Here is a 17338-nt window from a genome sequence, read left to right as displayed (position 1 = left end):
AGCCCAGAATTGTCAGCAGCATCCCCAAGAGAAGGGGGCTCATTAATCCCACAGCAGCTCCTGGCACAGTTTGGGGACAAACAAAGGGACTCTGTCTGGAATCCCCCTCGGAATCAATTCCTGAGAAACTCCTGAGTGCCAAGGAGACACAAAGCTGGCATTTGCAATTTTCCCAGCCCGCTGAAGAAAGCGGGGTGGCTGATTCCGTGGCCCGGAGCCAAGGGAATTACTGAGGATTCCACACCTGGAGGTCACCCCTTGGCACATGGAGCCCCTCTTTTCCCCCCTTTCACACAAACCCCAGCTCGTTTGAAGGCCAGTTTTTAATTGGGGAATCATTTCAGACAAGTGTGTGGGGTTTATTTAGAAACAGGGAGAATATAATGAGAATTCAAGAAGAATTGTTTCCTTCTGCACAGTGGAAGACACCACAGAGTTGTTTAATGTGAAGTAAAACAGGGTTTAATGCTCACTCCAGGGTTTTATGTCAAGTAAAACTGGGTTTAATGCTCACTTCAGGCAAACAACTGCTTGGGCCTGGCCTGGAGAAAACCCCACACATTAAAACAAACAACTCCTCTATTTCTTGATGACAGAGACAATAAGCAAGCCCATGCTCCACATCAATTCCTGACACTTCAAGAAACTGCAGCTTAAAGAATGTGAAAAGTCTTTGGAGGAGAGCTAATCCCTGGGGAAAGATTGCTTTGGGTTTCAAATGTGGAACCATGTTTTGAAGTGAAGGAGATCAATAAAAAAGCCTTTTCTCAAAGCAGCGTTACCCAGCAAAAAGAACACATGTTTGGTTGGGTTTTAAAGTGATGAAAGCAGAGGGGAAAATGTGTTGAGGTTAACAGAAACCCAAAAGAAAGCATCAGCAGATTCAAGCAGGATTGTCCTGGGACTGTTCTGGTTTTTTTGGGTTTTTTTTTTTTTCCAGGAGCTGCCATACTTGGATTTATGACCAAAACTTTAATTCTAGCATGGGCTGAAGCCTTACACTTGGTACAAGTTAATTAAAAAAAAAAAAAAAAGGTTTAAACCTCTCATATTCTCAGATGTCTCTTCTTATTTCCCAGCCTCCATCCAGGCATTTGCTGAGGCACATCTGACCTTGGCAACTTCCAGGGAATTCTCCTGGTCCTTCCTTTGCTGTGAAATAAATTTCACTACAAACACATTGGCTGGGTCTCATTCTATCACAGAATAAAAATCTCCTATCACTTAATTTCTGGCAAAGATTTGCCGGATTTTCCAAACAAAAAGAGGTTTGTGGTATTGGTTTGGGTTTTTTCCCTGCCTTCCAAAAAAATAAGCAGGTGCACATTTAAAATATTTTAATTGCCTCGATTTGCTCCCATGCCCATAACACAAATTAAGGCCTGGAATTCACAAATGGAATTCCCAAATACTTCCAAAAGTGCCCTTTTTTAAACAAGAAAATTCACAGGGTTTGATTTATGTCTCCTGTGCTGTCTCTCCCATCACTGCACTGAGGTCTATCATTTTCAAATATTGGTTCCTGCTGTTAAAAGAAAAGGTAATAAAATCAAGTTCAGGCTATATTTTATTACCAGACCTGCTGACATGCTAAAATCTGCATCCAGTGTCACAGTTCTTGGCCTTTTCAAGTCCGTTTCCACGTCAGGAGCTTAATGAGCAGAAAACCAAATAAGAACTCCAAAGATCAATGTCATTCAACAAAACCTTTTGCCTTTTTTTGTTGAACATTCTTGAGAAGACAACGATGACAGATTGGATGTCAAGACCTTTTAAATTTTTTTTCTAACTATTTAATTTTTTTTAAACTCTTAAAAATAAGCTTGGCTGCCTGGAGCTTATGCAAAATGAAAGCCAAAGCCCTGGAATAAAAAAATCCACTTGGCCTTCATCTGAGGTTTATTTAGCAACTCTGATTTCTTATTTCATGGGTCTAATCATATTTAATTTATAGAAACACCTTCTTTTATTAAGTTAATGTAAACATTCAGGTGTTTTATTGTGGCAATTTCTCCAAGACAGCAAATATGGAGCTGACACAATTCAAGTTGAGTGCAGCAAGCCCTGACTTTGGAATTCCCTTCCCAGCATCACTCCTGGCTGCTGTTTACTTTTGGAAAATCCCTGCCCCAGTCTGAGCCTTGCTCTCCACTGATCCATAACCCACACATGAGCCTCCATATGCCGTGGAAAATGGAATACAATCCAGACAACCATTTGCTGCTTTTCCAGAGAGCCAATTTCTCAGCACTGAAGTCACAGGGGGAAACAGGATCTTAAGGTTTTGAGTTGTTACAAGCCTGAGCAATTAAATCTCACACAAAAAAACACACTAATGCCTGGCCTAAGAGTTGCTGAGGTGAGGAAAGATTAATAACCTTGGTATTTAACATCCTGATATAGCTACAGGCACAGGGAATTTTCTCTGCCTGGTGCACTTGGGGGATTGCACTGCACGATGCATATTCACAGCCCCGGGCTTTCCCAAGAAAACAGAAAATAACAATTCCAGCCTTCTAAACCACTGGTCAGCGCAGTGACAGGTCAATCCTCTGCCAGGGAGGGGTTTGGGGGTTTCATGCACGCCCAGGATGGCAAAATGCAGCCAAGCACAACCTGCCAATCCTTCCCATTGCAGTCCCTGCCCACCAACAGAGAGGCTGAAGAAAACCCTAAACTCCAGGAACCACTCCCGATAGAGTCAGGAACTCCATGGCATTCCTACACATCAATCCACCACCAGAAATTATTGCTGGGATTGGACCTTGGAGAGTGGAGCTGATCATGAGATCACAGAATATTCTGAGTTGGAAGGGACCTACCAGGATCATCAAGCCCAGCTCTTAAAGTGAGTGACCCATAATGACATGATGGTTTTTTTACAGATATTAAACGACAATTCTTTTCAAGCACCTGATTTTATATCCACAAAAGGAATTTATGTTTTAAAAAAAATAGGAAAAACATCAGAGCAATGAATAAGCGCAAACTTCACATTCACCCTCTCAGCTGCTACCAGGATTCCCCAGGCACCTCGAAGTTTTCCATGCCGTAATCACACAAAATTCAGATCCCAGGCACACCCAGAGCTGGCAGGTCTGAGCAGCTCCCACCCCTCTCCCAGCTCAGCCTCCTGCCTGTACTCACACGCCCTTCCCAGGGCTCCATCCGAGGGGCTGATCCCGACGGCCCCGGGACAGATCCAGTCTGGAGAGATGCCCTGGGAGGCTGAGCTGGAGCAGGGGCTGGACAGAGCTAAAGAATAAAGCAGGGATTGATTCAAGGATCTCCTCCATGGATGCACCTTGGGCAGCACAAGAGCCCAGCCAGGGCTGCCCCCAGGATGAACCCAAATGGTCCCAAAATGCACGAGCGCTCCCGGGGTCTCTCCCTGGGATCAGCTCTGCTCCATGTGCACATTGCAGTTCAGTGTCCAATTCCAGCTCAGCCCCTGCACTCCCATCCTGCTTGTTTTTCTCTCTGCAGCCCACGGGGTTTGTGCTCCTGGGCTGAGATTTGGATCATTTGTCCTTGGTGCCCAGCTGGAGCAGGAATTGTTTTGTGTCCCTGCTCTGTGCACAGAGCTCACCATCCCTTAAACATTATCCCTTTTACACTAAAGCAGCACAGGGTCTGAAAAATATAAAAGCTAAAACCTGAGGCATCAGGAGGGGAGGGAATAACTGGTGTAGGGGCTCTGCCCCTCCTGGGAGCTCCACTCAAAGGAGTTAAACAACACTCAGGTGTGGGAGATGTGAGGGAATTCCTCCTGGATTTATGTGGTTTCTCCAAAGAAGTGTTCCATCAAGCACCATGGAATAAATTCCTATTTATAGGAATATAAATAAATAATATAATTATAGGAATTTATTTACGGAAGCTGAGACAACTTGTAGGGAACAACAAAGATCCACCCTGCAAACAGGAAGGGTCCAGAAACACAGAGAGAATCACACACAGAGAAAAATTCATGCAAAAAGACACCCACAGAAAGTCACATGAAAGATACGCACAAAAAAAGAAAGTCACGCATACAGGTGGGAATAAGGCAGAGAAGCCACCAAGGGAATGGTGCTCCAGGAGACCCAGGCTAATCTTAGTGATGTGGAATAAAGATTGGAATTGTTCAGGATGGAAAATCCTTCTCAGATCATGGAGTCAAACCATTCCCAGCACTGATCCACACAAAGCCCCACTAAGAAAAACACACAGAGAAAGAAACACACAGGCACAGAGATGCACACAAAGACTCACACACAGAAAACCTCTCACTCATAGCCAGAAAGTCAGTGTGGGTGTCATTCTCTGAGTCTGTCACACACAGAAATCACACACACAGAACACAAAGAGAAATCACACACACAGAACACACAGAGAAATCACACACACAGATCACACAGAAATCACACACACACAAACACACACAGAGAAATCACACACAGAAATCACACACACAGAGAAATCACACACGCAAACACACACACGCAGAAATCACACACAAACACAGAGGAAGACACTCACAAAATGACCCCATCACACAACAAGACACCCACACAGACTCACACACACAGAAAAACTGACACAGACAGGCTTAGAGCAAACCCATGAAGAAATACACATGCAGAAAAACTGACACAGACACACAGAAAGACTCTGAAAGATTCACACTCAAACACACACAGAGACCTCACACACACCCCAAAATACCCCACTCACACAAAAACTCCCAGAAAGACACACACAGAAATCACACCCACACTGAGAAACACACACAGAAATGCTCCACACACCCCCAAAAATATTCCACATTCACACAGACTACACACAGAAAGACACATTCACAGAGAAACACACAGAGAAAGGCTCCACACACAGCCCCAAAAAGATTCCACGCTCACACACACACAGCAAAACACCACATCCACACAAAAAGCCTCCACACACACCCCAAAAATTCTCCAAACTCCACAGAAACCCCAGCATCACCTGGGAGGAGGAGGAGGAGGAGCTGCATTCCAGGCTTTGTTTCCCTTTATCAGCTCTTTTATCCAGTGACTGTGGCATATAAAACATCTGCATTCCCAGTCAGCACCAACGCCTCTGGTAAAGCAGAATAAAGCTCCCTATTTCCAGAGAGAGGTGGTTTTAAAAGTTTTTTTTTCCCTCTCCTCCCTCTCCACAGCCCCAGGCAGCTTCCCACAGGTAGAAGGAGGCCCCTGACAGCTGCTGTGGATTCCCTGCTAGCAGTAAAGAATCCCAAACTCCGGTTTTAGGGTCCCACGTGGCATTTCCTGGATTTCACTGCTATTTTAAGGGCTGCTTTCAAAATGCATCAGATTTTGTGGATTCAGGCACACGGCAGAGCTATCCGGTTTTAGGGTCCCACGTGGCATTTCCTGGATTTCACTGCTATTTTAAGGACTGCTTTCAAAATGCATCAGAGATTTCGTGGATTCAGGCACACGGCAGAGCTGGATAATCAATGTCTATCAGAGCAGATTGTTAAAGACATGCAGGGAAAATTCACCAAATGAGCTCAGGCATGTCTATCAGAGCAGATTGTTAAAGACATGCAGGGAAAATGCATTTCACCAAATGAGTTCAGCATCTGCTGATGCTGATTAACAATTAACCCTCCTCCAATCAGACTCAGAAGCTGATTAACTACTGCATCCTTGATGCAGAAAGGAAACAACTCAGGTAAAGAAACCCAAATAAACAAGAGTTTAAAATTTTCCCAGAAGAAAACAACCCATTCGTAGGAGCACAGTTGTCAGAAAAATCCTGAAGGGATTTCCCCTTATCTCCTTTTCCAGAGAATAAATCCCATATTCCCCACACAAACCCATGTTTTCCTTGTATCTACATTACATCTTCCTGCAGTAGTAAAATGAGTAAACCTGAAACTTTCAAAGGAACTTTACTGCTCATTTTATAGATTTCCCTTTGATCAGCTGCCATTCCAGCAGGCAATCTCAGTTTTGTACCTTTGGTGCTTCTCCTCTGCTCAGCCCCACCCATTTCCAGGCTGCCTGTGGGAACAGCAGGAGCTGGGAATTTGCCAGGCATCTCCCATCAGGAATCCTCCCAGCAGGGAGCCAAATCCCACAAGGACTGGGTCCAAATCCATCATGGAGAGAAATAAAATACCATGGGAATAAGGCACAGCAGAGAAGCCACCAAGGGAATGGTGCTCCAGGAAACCCAGGCTAATTTAGTGATGTGGAACAAAAATTGGAATTGTCAAGGATGGAAAGAAAATCCCTCTCAGAGCATCGAGTCCAACCATTCCCAGCATTGTCCCATGTCCCCAAGTCACACCCACAGGGCTGTGAAATCCCTGCAGGGATGGGGTGCTGCTCCACCTGAGCACCCTTTCCATGAAGGAATTTCCCCAAAATCCAATTTAAACCCTTCCTGGTGAAGCTTGAGGCCGTTCCCTCTGCTCCTGTCCCTGTTCCCTGGAGCAGAGCCCGACCCCCCGGCTGTGCCCTCCTGGCAGGGAATTCCAGAGAGGGAAAAGATCCCTGGGGATCCTCCTGTGCTCCAGGCTGAGCCCCTTCCCAGCTCCCTCAGGGATTCTCCAGCCCCTTCCTGGATCCCCCATCTGCGCCTCACAGGATTTGTGCTTTTTGGATTGCTTTATCCCATATGAATACAGAAATAAATGAATTTTGCTTCAGCCAGGAGAGCTGGGCCTCCTCATTCAGTAGCTCCAAATAAATCACTTTTCACTCAGGTCTGAACCTCGAGTTTCCAGTGGGGCAGCACCTTTAAAAACAAAGACAATCCCAAAATTATCCCCATGCCATGGGAGGCAGCATTCTCCATCCAGGGATTTTGGAACAGATCCCAGCCCAGCTGTTCCTCCTCTGTCTAGAAATCAGGTGCCGAGGCCGAGCAAAGAAATGTAAATCCCGAATCAAATGATCTGGCAAAGTACACGAAGAAAACATCAAAAAGCTGCAAGAAAGTGGAGGGATGAAAGTGAAAGACACTTGCCACAATCCACACAATTCCTACTCCTGCCTTTGTCTGGGGGATGATCAAATCCTGCAGGTGCTCAGAAGAAAATCCTTGATTTAAATGTTAGTTTCAAATGGAAATACATCAGAACTTTACTCCACAGTTGCAAAGTTTATAATTTTACAGATTTCTTCTGCAGAACAACCTGCAATGAGCTCCATTCTGTTAGAGGACAAACTCCTCATCTGCCTACCTCATGTGACTGCTGGGAATTAATTTTTAACAGATTTTATACTCAATTTCTACATAAATTTTAAACCATTTTTCAGTCTATAGACACAGACATATATTTACATTTGGAGCTGGTTTTTAGGGTTGTTCTGCCTTGGAAAAAAAACCTGTCCTGTGGTGTCCAAACACCAGAAAATGTCACTGGACACGTGAATTTATTTATTCACACACCCTTTGTGTGCCAGGGGAAGCACAGTTAGGGACAACCCTGGGATTTCAAGGCTGGGTGCTGTCAGTGATGGAGAGAGACAGGGAAGACTGGCAGGTGATCAGAATCCAAATTTATTGTGGGCTACCAAAGCTGATCCACTGTTTTGGGAGACTGGTAATGGTTGCTGCAATGACTGGGTTAAAATCACATACACAAACTTGTGCATTTGAAACTTCTCTTGCTTGCAGAGTTTAATGACATTTTCTTTTTCTGGTAAACCAGTCTGGTTTAATCTTCTTGCAATCTTGATTTAATTCTCCAAGTTCTGTTTGCTCTTGCCAAGGCATTTTGTCTGTCAAATCTCTGATGTTAACCAGGCCCAAAGTCCATCATCTCTCTTGTATGTCCCAGTATCCCAACAGATATTACTGAGATTTTACACTCAGTTTTTACATAAATTTTGAACAATTTTTCAGTCTATAGACACAGACATCTATCTGCACTTGGAGCTTGTTCTCAGGGTTGTTCTGCCTTGGGGAACAGTCCTGTTCTGTGATGTCCAAACCCCAGAAAATGTCACTGGACACGTGAATTTATTGATGAACACCCTTTGTGTGCCAGGGGAAGCACAATTAGGGACAATCCTAATAGGGTTGGATTTTGAAAATAGGATTTTGAAGGCTGGGTGGAGAACCCAGAGGTGCCTAGCAGATGATTTTTTTGGCAGCACAGAGGGAGGAGGAAGAGTGTCCTCTCCTTTCCTTGCTTGGAGCAGCCCTGCTTTAATTCTGGGACAGCTCTGAGAGGAGAATTTGGGAATGAGGGGAAAAATTGGCTTTTGGGTTGACCTGAGGCCTGGGGATCTTGGGAAGGATGAGCTGTGGGGTTACCAGGTTAGTTCCAGTTGGTTACCAGGTTGTGTTTAATCCAAAAATCCAGGCTATTTCAGGATCTATTTGAGTAATCACTCAGACTTGGGGTACATAATATTGCCAATCTGCATTTTATCTGATTTTATGAATGCTGTTTTATGAATGTTATTCCACCTGGGTACTCTAATTGTGGAGTTCTGTGGATGCTTGGTGACTTCTCAGAATAGATAATGTCATTTCTAGGGTTTGGGGATTTCAAACCCATAGCCCCATTTTCTTTAATATTGCCAAAAATGTGGTGTTGCCTCTGTGAGGAGGCAGAAAATCCAATTTGTAGCTCTCTTCCCACAGAAAGTTTCCTTTCTTCTGTGTGGATAGAAGCCAGGTTTTTTCTTCTCAGTTAATACCCAGCTAAGTGCAAAGTGTATATTTATTAAAAATAGAAAAAGTATATAAAAGTATAAAAATATAAAAGAAATGTATAAAAATTTAAAAGTACATATTTATTTAAATATAAAAAGTATATAAGAGTATAAAAATATGAAAGTATGTTATGTATTGTATGAAATATATTATTTCTATATATAATATAGATTTATTAGTAAATATTATATATATATATTTATTAAAAATACATTTCTCTATGTGGCTTTGTGAGTAGTTTAACCACCACAGTGAAGCGATTACACAATAAACTCTTCTAAGAAGAACGTTTAATTGCCAAAGGAATTTTTACTTGCGTGCTTAGCTGCCAAAATAAAGGGAGCCGAGATCTTCCCTGCATTGTCAGGATTGTCTTAACTGGTTAAATCCATGTTTACAACCCTGCCTGTGGTTAACCACCCTAGATAAGATCATGGACTGTCTCCCTGTGCCTGTAACAGGTGAGGTGTTGATGCTACAATTCACATTTAAATCGCTTTGTGCTTTATTTTTTTTTTTTTCCCCTGTGCCTTTGAGAGGGTTTTGCTGTGCCTGAGGAATGTTATCAGTTTATTATTCCCCAGATAATCCACTGTGGCTGGGGAGGGAATGCTTTGCTTTCCCTGCCACCGCACTGCCCCGTTTTTCCTGCGGTGCTCCCACAAAAAAAAAAAAGGCTGCAGTGGTTGGGGATAATGTGCTAAACCACATGTCCGGGCACATGCGGGAGGTGAAACATGAAACTTGGCACTCCAGACAATTTTAAAGTCAACACAGCTAAAAGCAGCCACAGCGCAACTCTTGAGCTGTTCCTGTTTCTTAGTTATACAAAAAAGCAGAAAAAAAAATCCTTTCAAGCCCTGCTTTCAGCCCAGGTGTTGCTGTAAAGCTGCTTCAGTTTTCTCTGCAGTGATCAGGTAAAAAAAGCGAGATTTGAGCTGGGGCATTTGGGCTTTGCCACCAGGGTTGTGTTTTAGTGCTGCTGGTTTTGCACCAGAGCAATCGCTGAATTCATTCCCCAGTTCTCCTCTCAGGGCTGCCCCAGGCAAGGAAAGGAGAGGAAACTCTTCCTGTGCTGCCTAAAATCATCTGCAGGGTACCTCTGGGTTGTCCACAGTGCATCCCCCCAGCCTTGAAATCCCAGGGTTGTCCCTAACTGTGCTTCCCCTGGCACACAAAGGGTGTTCATCCATAAATTCACGTGTCCAAGGACATTTTCTGGGGTTTGGACACCACAGCACAGGTTGTTTTTTTTTTTTTTTTCCCCGAAGCAGAACAACCCTGAAAACCAGCTCCAAGTGTAGATAGATGTCTGTGTCTATAGACTGAAAAATTGTTCAAAATTTATGTAAAAACTGAGTGTAAAATCTCAGTAATATCTGTTGGGATACTGGGACATACAAGAGAGATGATGGACTTTGGACCTGGTTAACATCAGAGATTTGACAGACAAAATGCCTTGGCAAGAGCAAACAGAACTTGGAGAATTAAATCAAGATTGCAAGAAGATTAAACCAGACTGGTTTACCAGAAAAAGAAAATGTCATTAAACTCTGCAAGCAAGAGAAGTTTCAAATGCACAAGTTTGTGTATGTGATTTTAACCCAGTCAATGCAGTAACCATTACCAGGCTCCCAAAACGGTGGATCAGCATTGGTAGCCCACAATAAATTTGGATTCTGATCACCTGCCAGTCTTCTCTGTCTCCATCACTGACAGCACCCAGCCTTGAAATCCCAGGGTTGTCCCTAACTGTGCTTCCCCTGGCACACAAAGGGTGTGTGAATAAATAAATTCACGTGTCCAGTGACATTTTCTGGGGTTTGGACACCACAGGACAGGTTTTTTCCAAGACAGAACAACCCTAAAAACCAGCTCCAAGTGGCCCTGGTCCTTCCTGGCTCTCTGCTCCCACTCCTGTGGTATTCCTGCACGGATTTTACAGAGCTCTGACTCCAGCTGCTGACCTGAGGTTAAAACCTGAGCCACGCTGCAGCTCTTGGGGTATTTTTTCATAGAATTCAGGCATCAGAGGAGCTGCTGTTTGCCCTGGGCTTTTTGAAAAGGAAGGGAAAACACAGCTCCTTTCAATCCCAGGGCTGTTCTGTCATCCAGCTTCTGGGGAGGCACCGTCCCACCCCACAGCTGCAATTCCTGAAGCCTTGAAAGGCCTTTTGCAAGGAAGGGGTGAGAGTCTGAGGTCTGAAAACCCAAGAGCAGCCTAAATACAAAGTAAGAGGTTCGGGTGATCAGTTATGGGACAAAAATATCCCATTGCAGAATGCAGTTTTAAAAAATTATTTAAAATAAAACAAGAGCAAAAGGCAATCACTCATCCTCTCCCAGCAGCACATCAATGCCTGACCATTCCCTGAGTAAAAACCCTCTTTGGAAAGACCAAATCCTCAGGTTTTATTGCTGAGACAGACAAGATAAGGTATGGAAATGAAGTGGAAAATGCCTTTGATCAGATCAGATCTGCTGTCCCAGCTGGCTCCAGTCGATGCACCAAATTCTGATGCAGAAAGACAAATTCTGCTCCTTTCATTTGTTACATAACCCAGCAAAAATGCATTTAAAGTGTCTGATGTGACTTCAGTTACCCCGTGTGCCTTTTGGTAAAAAGAAGAAGAGGAAAGAAACTTCTCTGTATCAAAAATCCACATCTCATTATTATCCTGTTATGGAACTTGCTCTTGGAGGGCTCACCAAGTTCTGCCAGGGGAAAATAAATCCTGTGGCACTGAAATATGTGAACAAAGGCCTTTTCCTCCTCTGCTGGGAAGTTTAAGTGATATATTTTTCTCTACCTCTGAAATGTGGCTTCAAACCACAGCAAACAATACTTTGCCACCAGCCAGCCACCATTTGTCAAACCACCAGGGCATTTCTGAGCCAGGGCTGGTCAGGAAAGGGAGTCAAGGCTGCTCCAGCATTCCCTGGAGAATTCACAACAGCTCAGGAACTGAGGCTCCCAGACCTGGCAGGTGGGTGGGTGGGAGGGATAAATAAATGTGAGGAGCTGGTTCAAAACAATCAATGCCACAGGCAGGAGTGACTGCAGCTGGCAAGGAGGGACACAAAGGGACAAAAACAACAAAAACAAAGGAGCTGTGGTTTGATTCCCTACAAGACAAATCCATAAATAATGTAAACTGCTATGTCCTGATTTTGAAAATTTCATCTGTTTGGTTACAATATCCTGACTTGGAAGGGATCCACAAGGACTATCCTGCACCTCTCCCACGAGGAAAGGCTGAGGGAGTTGGCAATGCTCAGCCTGGAGAGGAGAAGATTTGGGGTGACTTCACTGTGGCCTTCCAGCACCTAAAGGAGCTGCAGGAAATATGGAGAGAAATGATTTCCATGGGAGGGAGGGACAGGACACAGGGAATGGCTCCCACTGCCAGAGGGCAGGGATGGATGGGAGATTGGGAACTGGGAATTCCTGGCTGGGCTGGAATTCCCAGGGAAGCTGTGGCTGCTCCTGGATCCTTGGAAGTGCCCAAGGCCAGGCTGGAGCACTCTGGGACAGTGGAAGCCCCAAATTCCATTTGATTTAGCACAGAGTTCACAGAGCCTGGGGCACTCGAGGAGGCAATGACAGCCCTTCATCTCTGCCTCCTAAAGGAAAAAACCGCAGATTTCAGCTAAATGAGCAGGATGGTTCAACCAAAACCTCACTACTCTGAGTATTTTGTCCACCTGTAGTAGAGCGTGCAGGTCAAAGGACACTCACAGCCCTGCACCCCAAATCTCTCATTTCCTGTAACCAGTGAAGGAGAAATCCTACCTGGCTCCACACATCACTCTCCTGGTCTAATTGGGCTGTAATTATTAACTTCACTTATTGCTTCACAGAAAAGAGATTTTCAAGTCTGTGCAGATCAGCTGTAAATCTGCAGCTCTTTGATACCTCATGAATTTTATAAACATCTATTTTAAGGTTTTCTCCATTGGAGATCATTGGTGCCACGGTCAATTTTTTAGCCATGGTTTCACAAATCTCTCCAAATGTGAGAATTGTAACAGGGAAGGATAGGAAAGATAGGAATTTCTGTTTCTTCATTTGAAGAAATGAAGCCAAAAAGAAAATTCTGAAATGTTATAGAGACAATTTATATATGTGTATATATATATATATATATAATTTAATATCTATACGTGTATATATATACACACACATATATTTACATGTATATATATATATACACACAAATAAATAAAAGCTGAAATAAAGAAACAACAAAATGAAACATAAAAGCCCACAGAAAAAGTCCTTCCTGAAACAGAAAGAATTTTTCCTTTCTGTGCTGTGGATTTTCAATGTTATCACACTAGATTGGTATCAGGCAGTGTCGCAAGAATCTCAGAAAAATAAAATAATTATGAGGAACAGAAAGCAGCCCCAGGCTGGAATTAGCTTTGCACGGGGAGATTCCTCAGCCCCAAAAATGGATATCCCAGAGGAGCAGCTGCAGTGCCAGGATCTCCTGGGCTTGCTTGGACATTCTGCTTCCTTGACTTCTGCAGAATCTCTGCTGTTGGGTCTTATTAATAAACTGGACATTCCTTTTTATATATTGATATAAACACCCTTGGATTTGACTCTACATCCACGTGAGGCAGATGAGCTGCCCTAAACCTTCCCAAAGAGGGAGGCACCACTGTAATCTTAATTTTTGGGGTTTTGGAGTGTAGGCTTGGTTTTAAAGCATGGGCACAGGAGCTGCCCTGGGAGCAAACTCCAGTTTTGGAGCAGCCACGTTTTCCTGGACAGCTGGGATCCAGCAGCTGCTAATGAAACAGGAGGGGATTATCCCACACAGTCCAAGGTGGGAATTACAGGAACAAGGATGAGCCTGGGAAGATGTTTCATTTCTCCAGCCAGGTACAACAGATGGAGACAGTGAACTTCCAAGGGAAAAAGGATCCCAGCCAGAAAACAGCAGTGCTGGGACCTGAGCGTGCACCTGATGCTCTGAAAGGAAAAACCAAGGAAAAGCCATAAAAAAACATAAAAAACCCACAGCAAAAGTCCTTCCTGAAACGGAAAGAATTTTTCCCTTCTGTGCTGTGGATTTGGAATGTTACCAGACAAACCACAGGCAAAGAGACTTTGGTGTGTCCAGCCTGGGGAAAAGACTGAGGGCAGCCTCATCCCAGCCTGGAGCCTCCTCCTGAGGGACAGCTCCCATCTCATGACCCAGGGAGCAGCTGGAGCTGTGCCAGGGCAGATTTAGGGTGAATTTTAGGGCAAGGTTCTCCCCCAGAGGGTGCTGGCACTGCCCAGGCTCCCCAGGGAATGGGCACATTCCCAAGAGCTCCAGGAGGGTTTGGAGAGCACTCCCAGGGATGCCCAGAGTGGGATTTTGGGGGGTCTTTGCAGGGCCAGGAGCTGGATCCACAATCCTGTGGGTCCTTCCAGCTCTGGATATTCCATAAAATGGATTTTCTTAGCTGCCAGCTGAAAGAAGGAGCAGCCACAGTCCCCAAGCCCCCCACTTAACACATGAAAACTCTTCACATCCCGAGCACCAAAACACCTCAAGCCCAGCCTTAAATGACATTTAACCCGAACCAGGCCCTGAAAATAAGGTTTGAGGCACTCTGGAGGCACACGAGGCCCCTGGCTGTGCTTCTCTCTGAGCTATTAGCTCCATTTCAGTCTGCTAAGCTGAGCTCTGAATTAGTGCAATTTGCCACAACAGGTTTCTTCACATCAGGACAAAACTGGGGCAGCATTTTTCCAAAAAAAAAAAAAAAAAAAAGAAAGAAAAAGGGATTAGATGACGCTAAGTGCTAAGTGCTCCCATCTGCGTGTTTAGACTCCTGAGCAGGTAATCACCACCCTCCAGGGCACATCCCCAGGGCTGGGGAGATTATCTGGTGTCTGCCTTGCTGCTTCTGACTGGCCCCAGTGGGGAGGTGAGGAAGGGAGGGTGGAAAAGCGCCCTGGAGCACCAGGAACTCCCCAGAGCCAGAGGCAGCTCCTGGAGGAGCCAGGCTGGGATGGCAGCTCCTTCCAGCCCCGAACAGCTTCAGCCTGCCTGGATCCTTTGGGGGTTTTTGTAAGGTCGGGATTAAATGTGTGAGAGGGTATTTCTTGTTGGGACTCAGGTGTTTATCAGTTCTTATCTCTGTCACAGTCTCACAATGCAGCACTTCACTCTGACACACTAAAAATGGGGCTGTGTCTCTCTCTACAAGGCATTTAAAGGATAAACTGTCCAATTAAGAAATGACGCCTCAATTATTTTCACTTTTAACCCAATAACCAACCACCCATGCCTGCAGTGTGGACTTTTTATCCAATTATACAAAACCACCCAAACCCATGGAGAAGAAAGTGAAGAAGAAGGTGAAGAAGGAAAAGAAGATGAAGAAGGACCAGCCTCTACCCTAAAGCCTCCATCTTGCTCCCTATATATCACTATATTCTAAACCCTAAACTCTGTTCTCCACCCTGTGATATCACACACTTCTATCCAAACTGCACAGCCACAATCCCAGTTCTCTCATTCCATTTTGGAAGGTTCTCCAGGGCCTCAGGTCAGTGCAGTGTTCTCCTGGGGGTCAGCACCTGGCAGCACAGAAACTCTGAAATTCCCAGCACCAGGGTTCCAACAGAACCCCTCCTGTCTGAATTATGGACACTGTTCTGAGAGCTTTGTTAAATCCCTGTCAGATATACTGAAATAGACCAGGTATAAATACTATGACAACAATTAACACATACATGTCTATTTTTAAAAGTGTTCTCTATAATGGTTTCTCTACAGCCTCAAATCAAACACAATATTCTCTTAAAAATCAATACCTATCAATATAAAAAATGTAAAATTCTCAGTAACCACAGTTCCAACATCAGCCCTGCGCTCTGTAGCAGGGATTGAAGGGGTGAAAAGTTCCATGGGGCCACCATGGAAGGAATTGTTGTGATACCACTAAAGATGGTGTTTCACACAGGTTTTTTGCCTGTTATATTAGAAAGGATGGACAAAAATTACAATATCTTGCACTTAAACCTAGGGCAAGGCTGCTCCTACAACTTGTTAACTCTTCATCCATATAAATGTAGGCAGGCTGAAGGATTTCAGTCTTAGCTTCCCTAACATTTGGAAATAATCGTGTAACTGGGTTACAAGGAAGAAAAACACATTTCTTTATAGGAAAACACAGACATTTTGACATAGGAAAGACAATTGTTCTCAAAGACACACTAATTTATGGGCAAAACTAATTAAGAGTGTGAGAACAACTCTATTTCAACATTTTGAAGAAGCAGAATGTCCAATCTATTTATACACCTGATTTTTCACCCCGTTGTTGCAAGGATCTCTTCCCACTTTGTTTTTTAACATGTACTCCTTTTACACAAAATGCAAGATAATGAAGGATGAAAATGAAGGATGGAGTGGGCCTTTCCCTGGATTGAGAGCTGGGCAGTGAAAACACGGAATTTAAGAAACCACAATTTTCCCTGCAGAGCAGTGAGGGCAGGACTGGGTTCTGCCTCTGCCACCTGTACAAGCCCCAGGAGAATTGCTGGGAATGGGATGAGCTTTAAGGGCCCCTCCAACCCAAACCATTCCAGGATGATTCTTTGGGGTTTTTTAAACACAAACCCTCAGGTTCTGATCCTTTACTGCCCTTTTTCCAGACCTATAAGATGATATCAGCCACGGGGTTCGTAAGTTTATTCCAAACAGCTTTCACACAACAGTTCAGATTTGTTTGAACATCAAAGCAAAACCCAAATAAAAACCATTTTACCCCCAGTTCGGTCCAAAGCCAAAGCCTCTAGTTCAACCCAAGCACATCAAAAAGCCTCAGGCTTCAGGCAAGAAATCCCAATCTCGTTTTGTTGGATCGTAGCTCGTGCTCCCTGCTCATGGGCACAGAAAGAAAGCAAGGAATGCCAACAGTTATCCTGAGCCTTCACTGAAAATCACAAAATCCCAGGATGGTTTGGGTTGGAAGGGACCTTAAACTAATCCCACTGCACCCTCTGCCACGGGTAGGGACACCTTCCACTGTCCCAGGCTGCTCCAAGCCCTGTCCAAGCTGGCCTCCAGCATCTGGCCCTTGGAATGACCATCCTGGTGATCAAACATCTGCTGAAATCATGGGCAAAGCCCAGGTGAAACTTCCTTATTTAGGCTAAAAGATTCTCCCGGCAATTACTGGAAAAATACCCGCCAGCATCTCATGCATCACTCAATCCACCTCAATCCTTCAGGAAAGCTGCCACCTGAAATTCCTTCTGAAGTTTATTGGCATGGAACTATCAAAGGTGCCTTTTCACCACTTCTGAGCTGTTGGACATGCAGCTCATCCAGGAGGCCTTTGAGGCACACACAGGAATAACCGAAGCATTCCTTTCCTTTGAGTCCACAAGATCCAGCAAATAGATTTGAGGAAAGGAATTAAACTATTGAGGAACAGAGACTTTGAAAAAATAAAGAGGAGAATTTTCAGAAGTGTCAGACTTCATGCAGCAAAATTATTATTTTAAAAAATTTTTAATCACAGAATGGGTTTGGGTTGGAAGGGACCTTAAAGCTCATCTTGTTGCAAGCCCCTGCCATGGGAAGGGAATCTTCCATGGGTTGGGAATCTTCCACTTGGGGAC

General features: G+C 44.3%; 1 protein-coding gene across 1 annotated transcript in view; it reads right to left on the bottom strand.

The window, feature by feature from the left end:
• The window catches only part of LOC121336338 (ly6/PLAUR domain-containing protein 6B-like), a 34526-nt gene extending 21829 nt beyond the window's left edge, over positions 1-12697 (bottom strand). The window contains exon 1 of the mRNA XM_041405389.1: positions 12620-12697. Within this exon, the coding sequence (XP_041261323.1) occupies positions 12620-12697 (78 nt within the window). The remainder of the gene's footprint in view (positions 1-12619) is intronic.
• Positions 12698-17338: the final 4641 nt, after the last annotated feature.

This window comes from Onychostruthus taczanowskii, unplaced genomic scaffold, assembly GCF_017590055.1.
Source record: "Onychostruthus taczanowskii isolate IOZ18803 unplaced genomic scaffold, ASM1759005v1 scaffold10, whole genome shotgun sequence".
NCBI classification, from domain to species: domain Eukaryota; kingdom Metazoa; phylum Chordata; class Aves; order Passeriformes; family Passeridae; genus Onychostruthus; species Onychostruthus taczanowskii.
The sequence above is the reverse complement of the archived record's forward strand: the minus strand, read 5'-3'. Positions and strand labels throughout refer to the sequence as shown.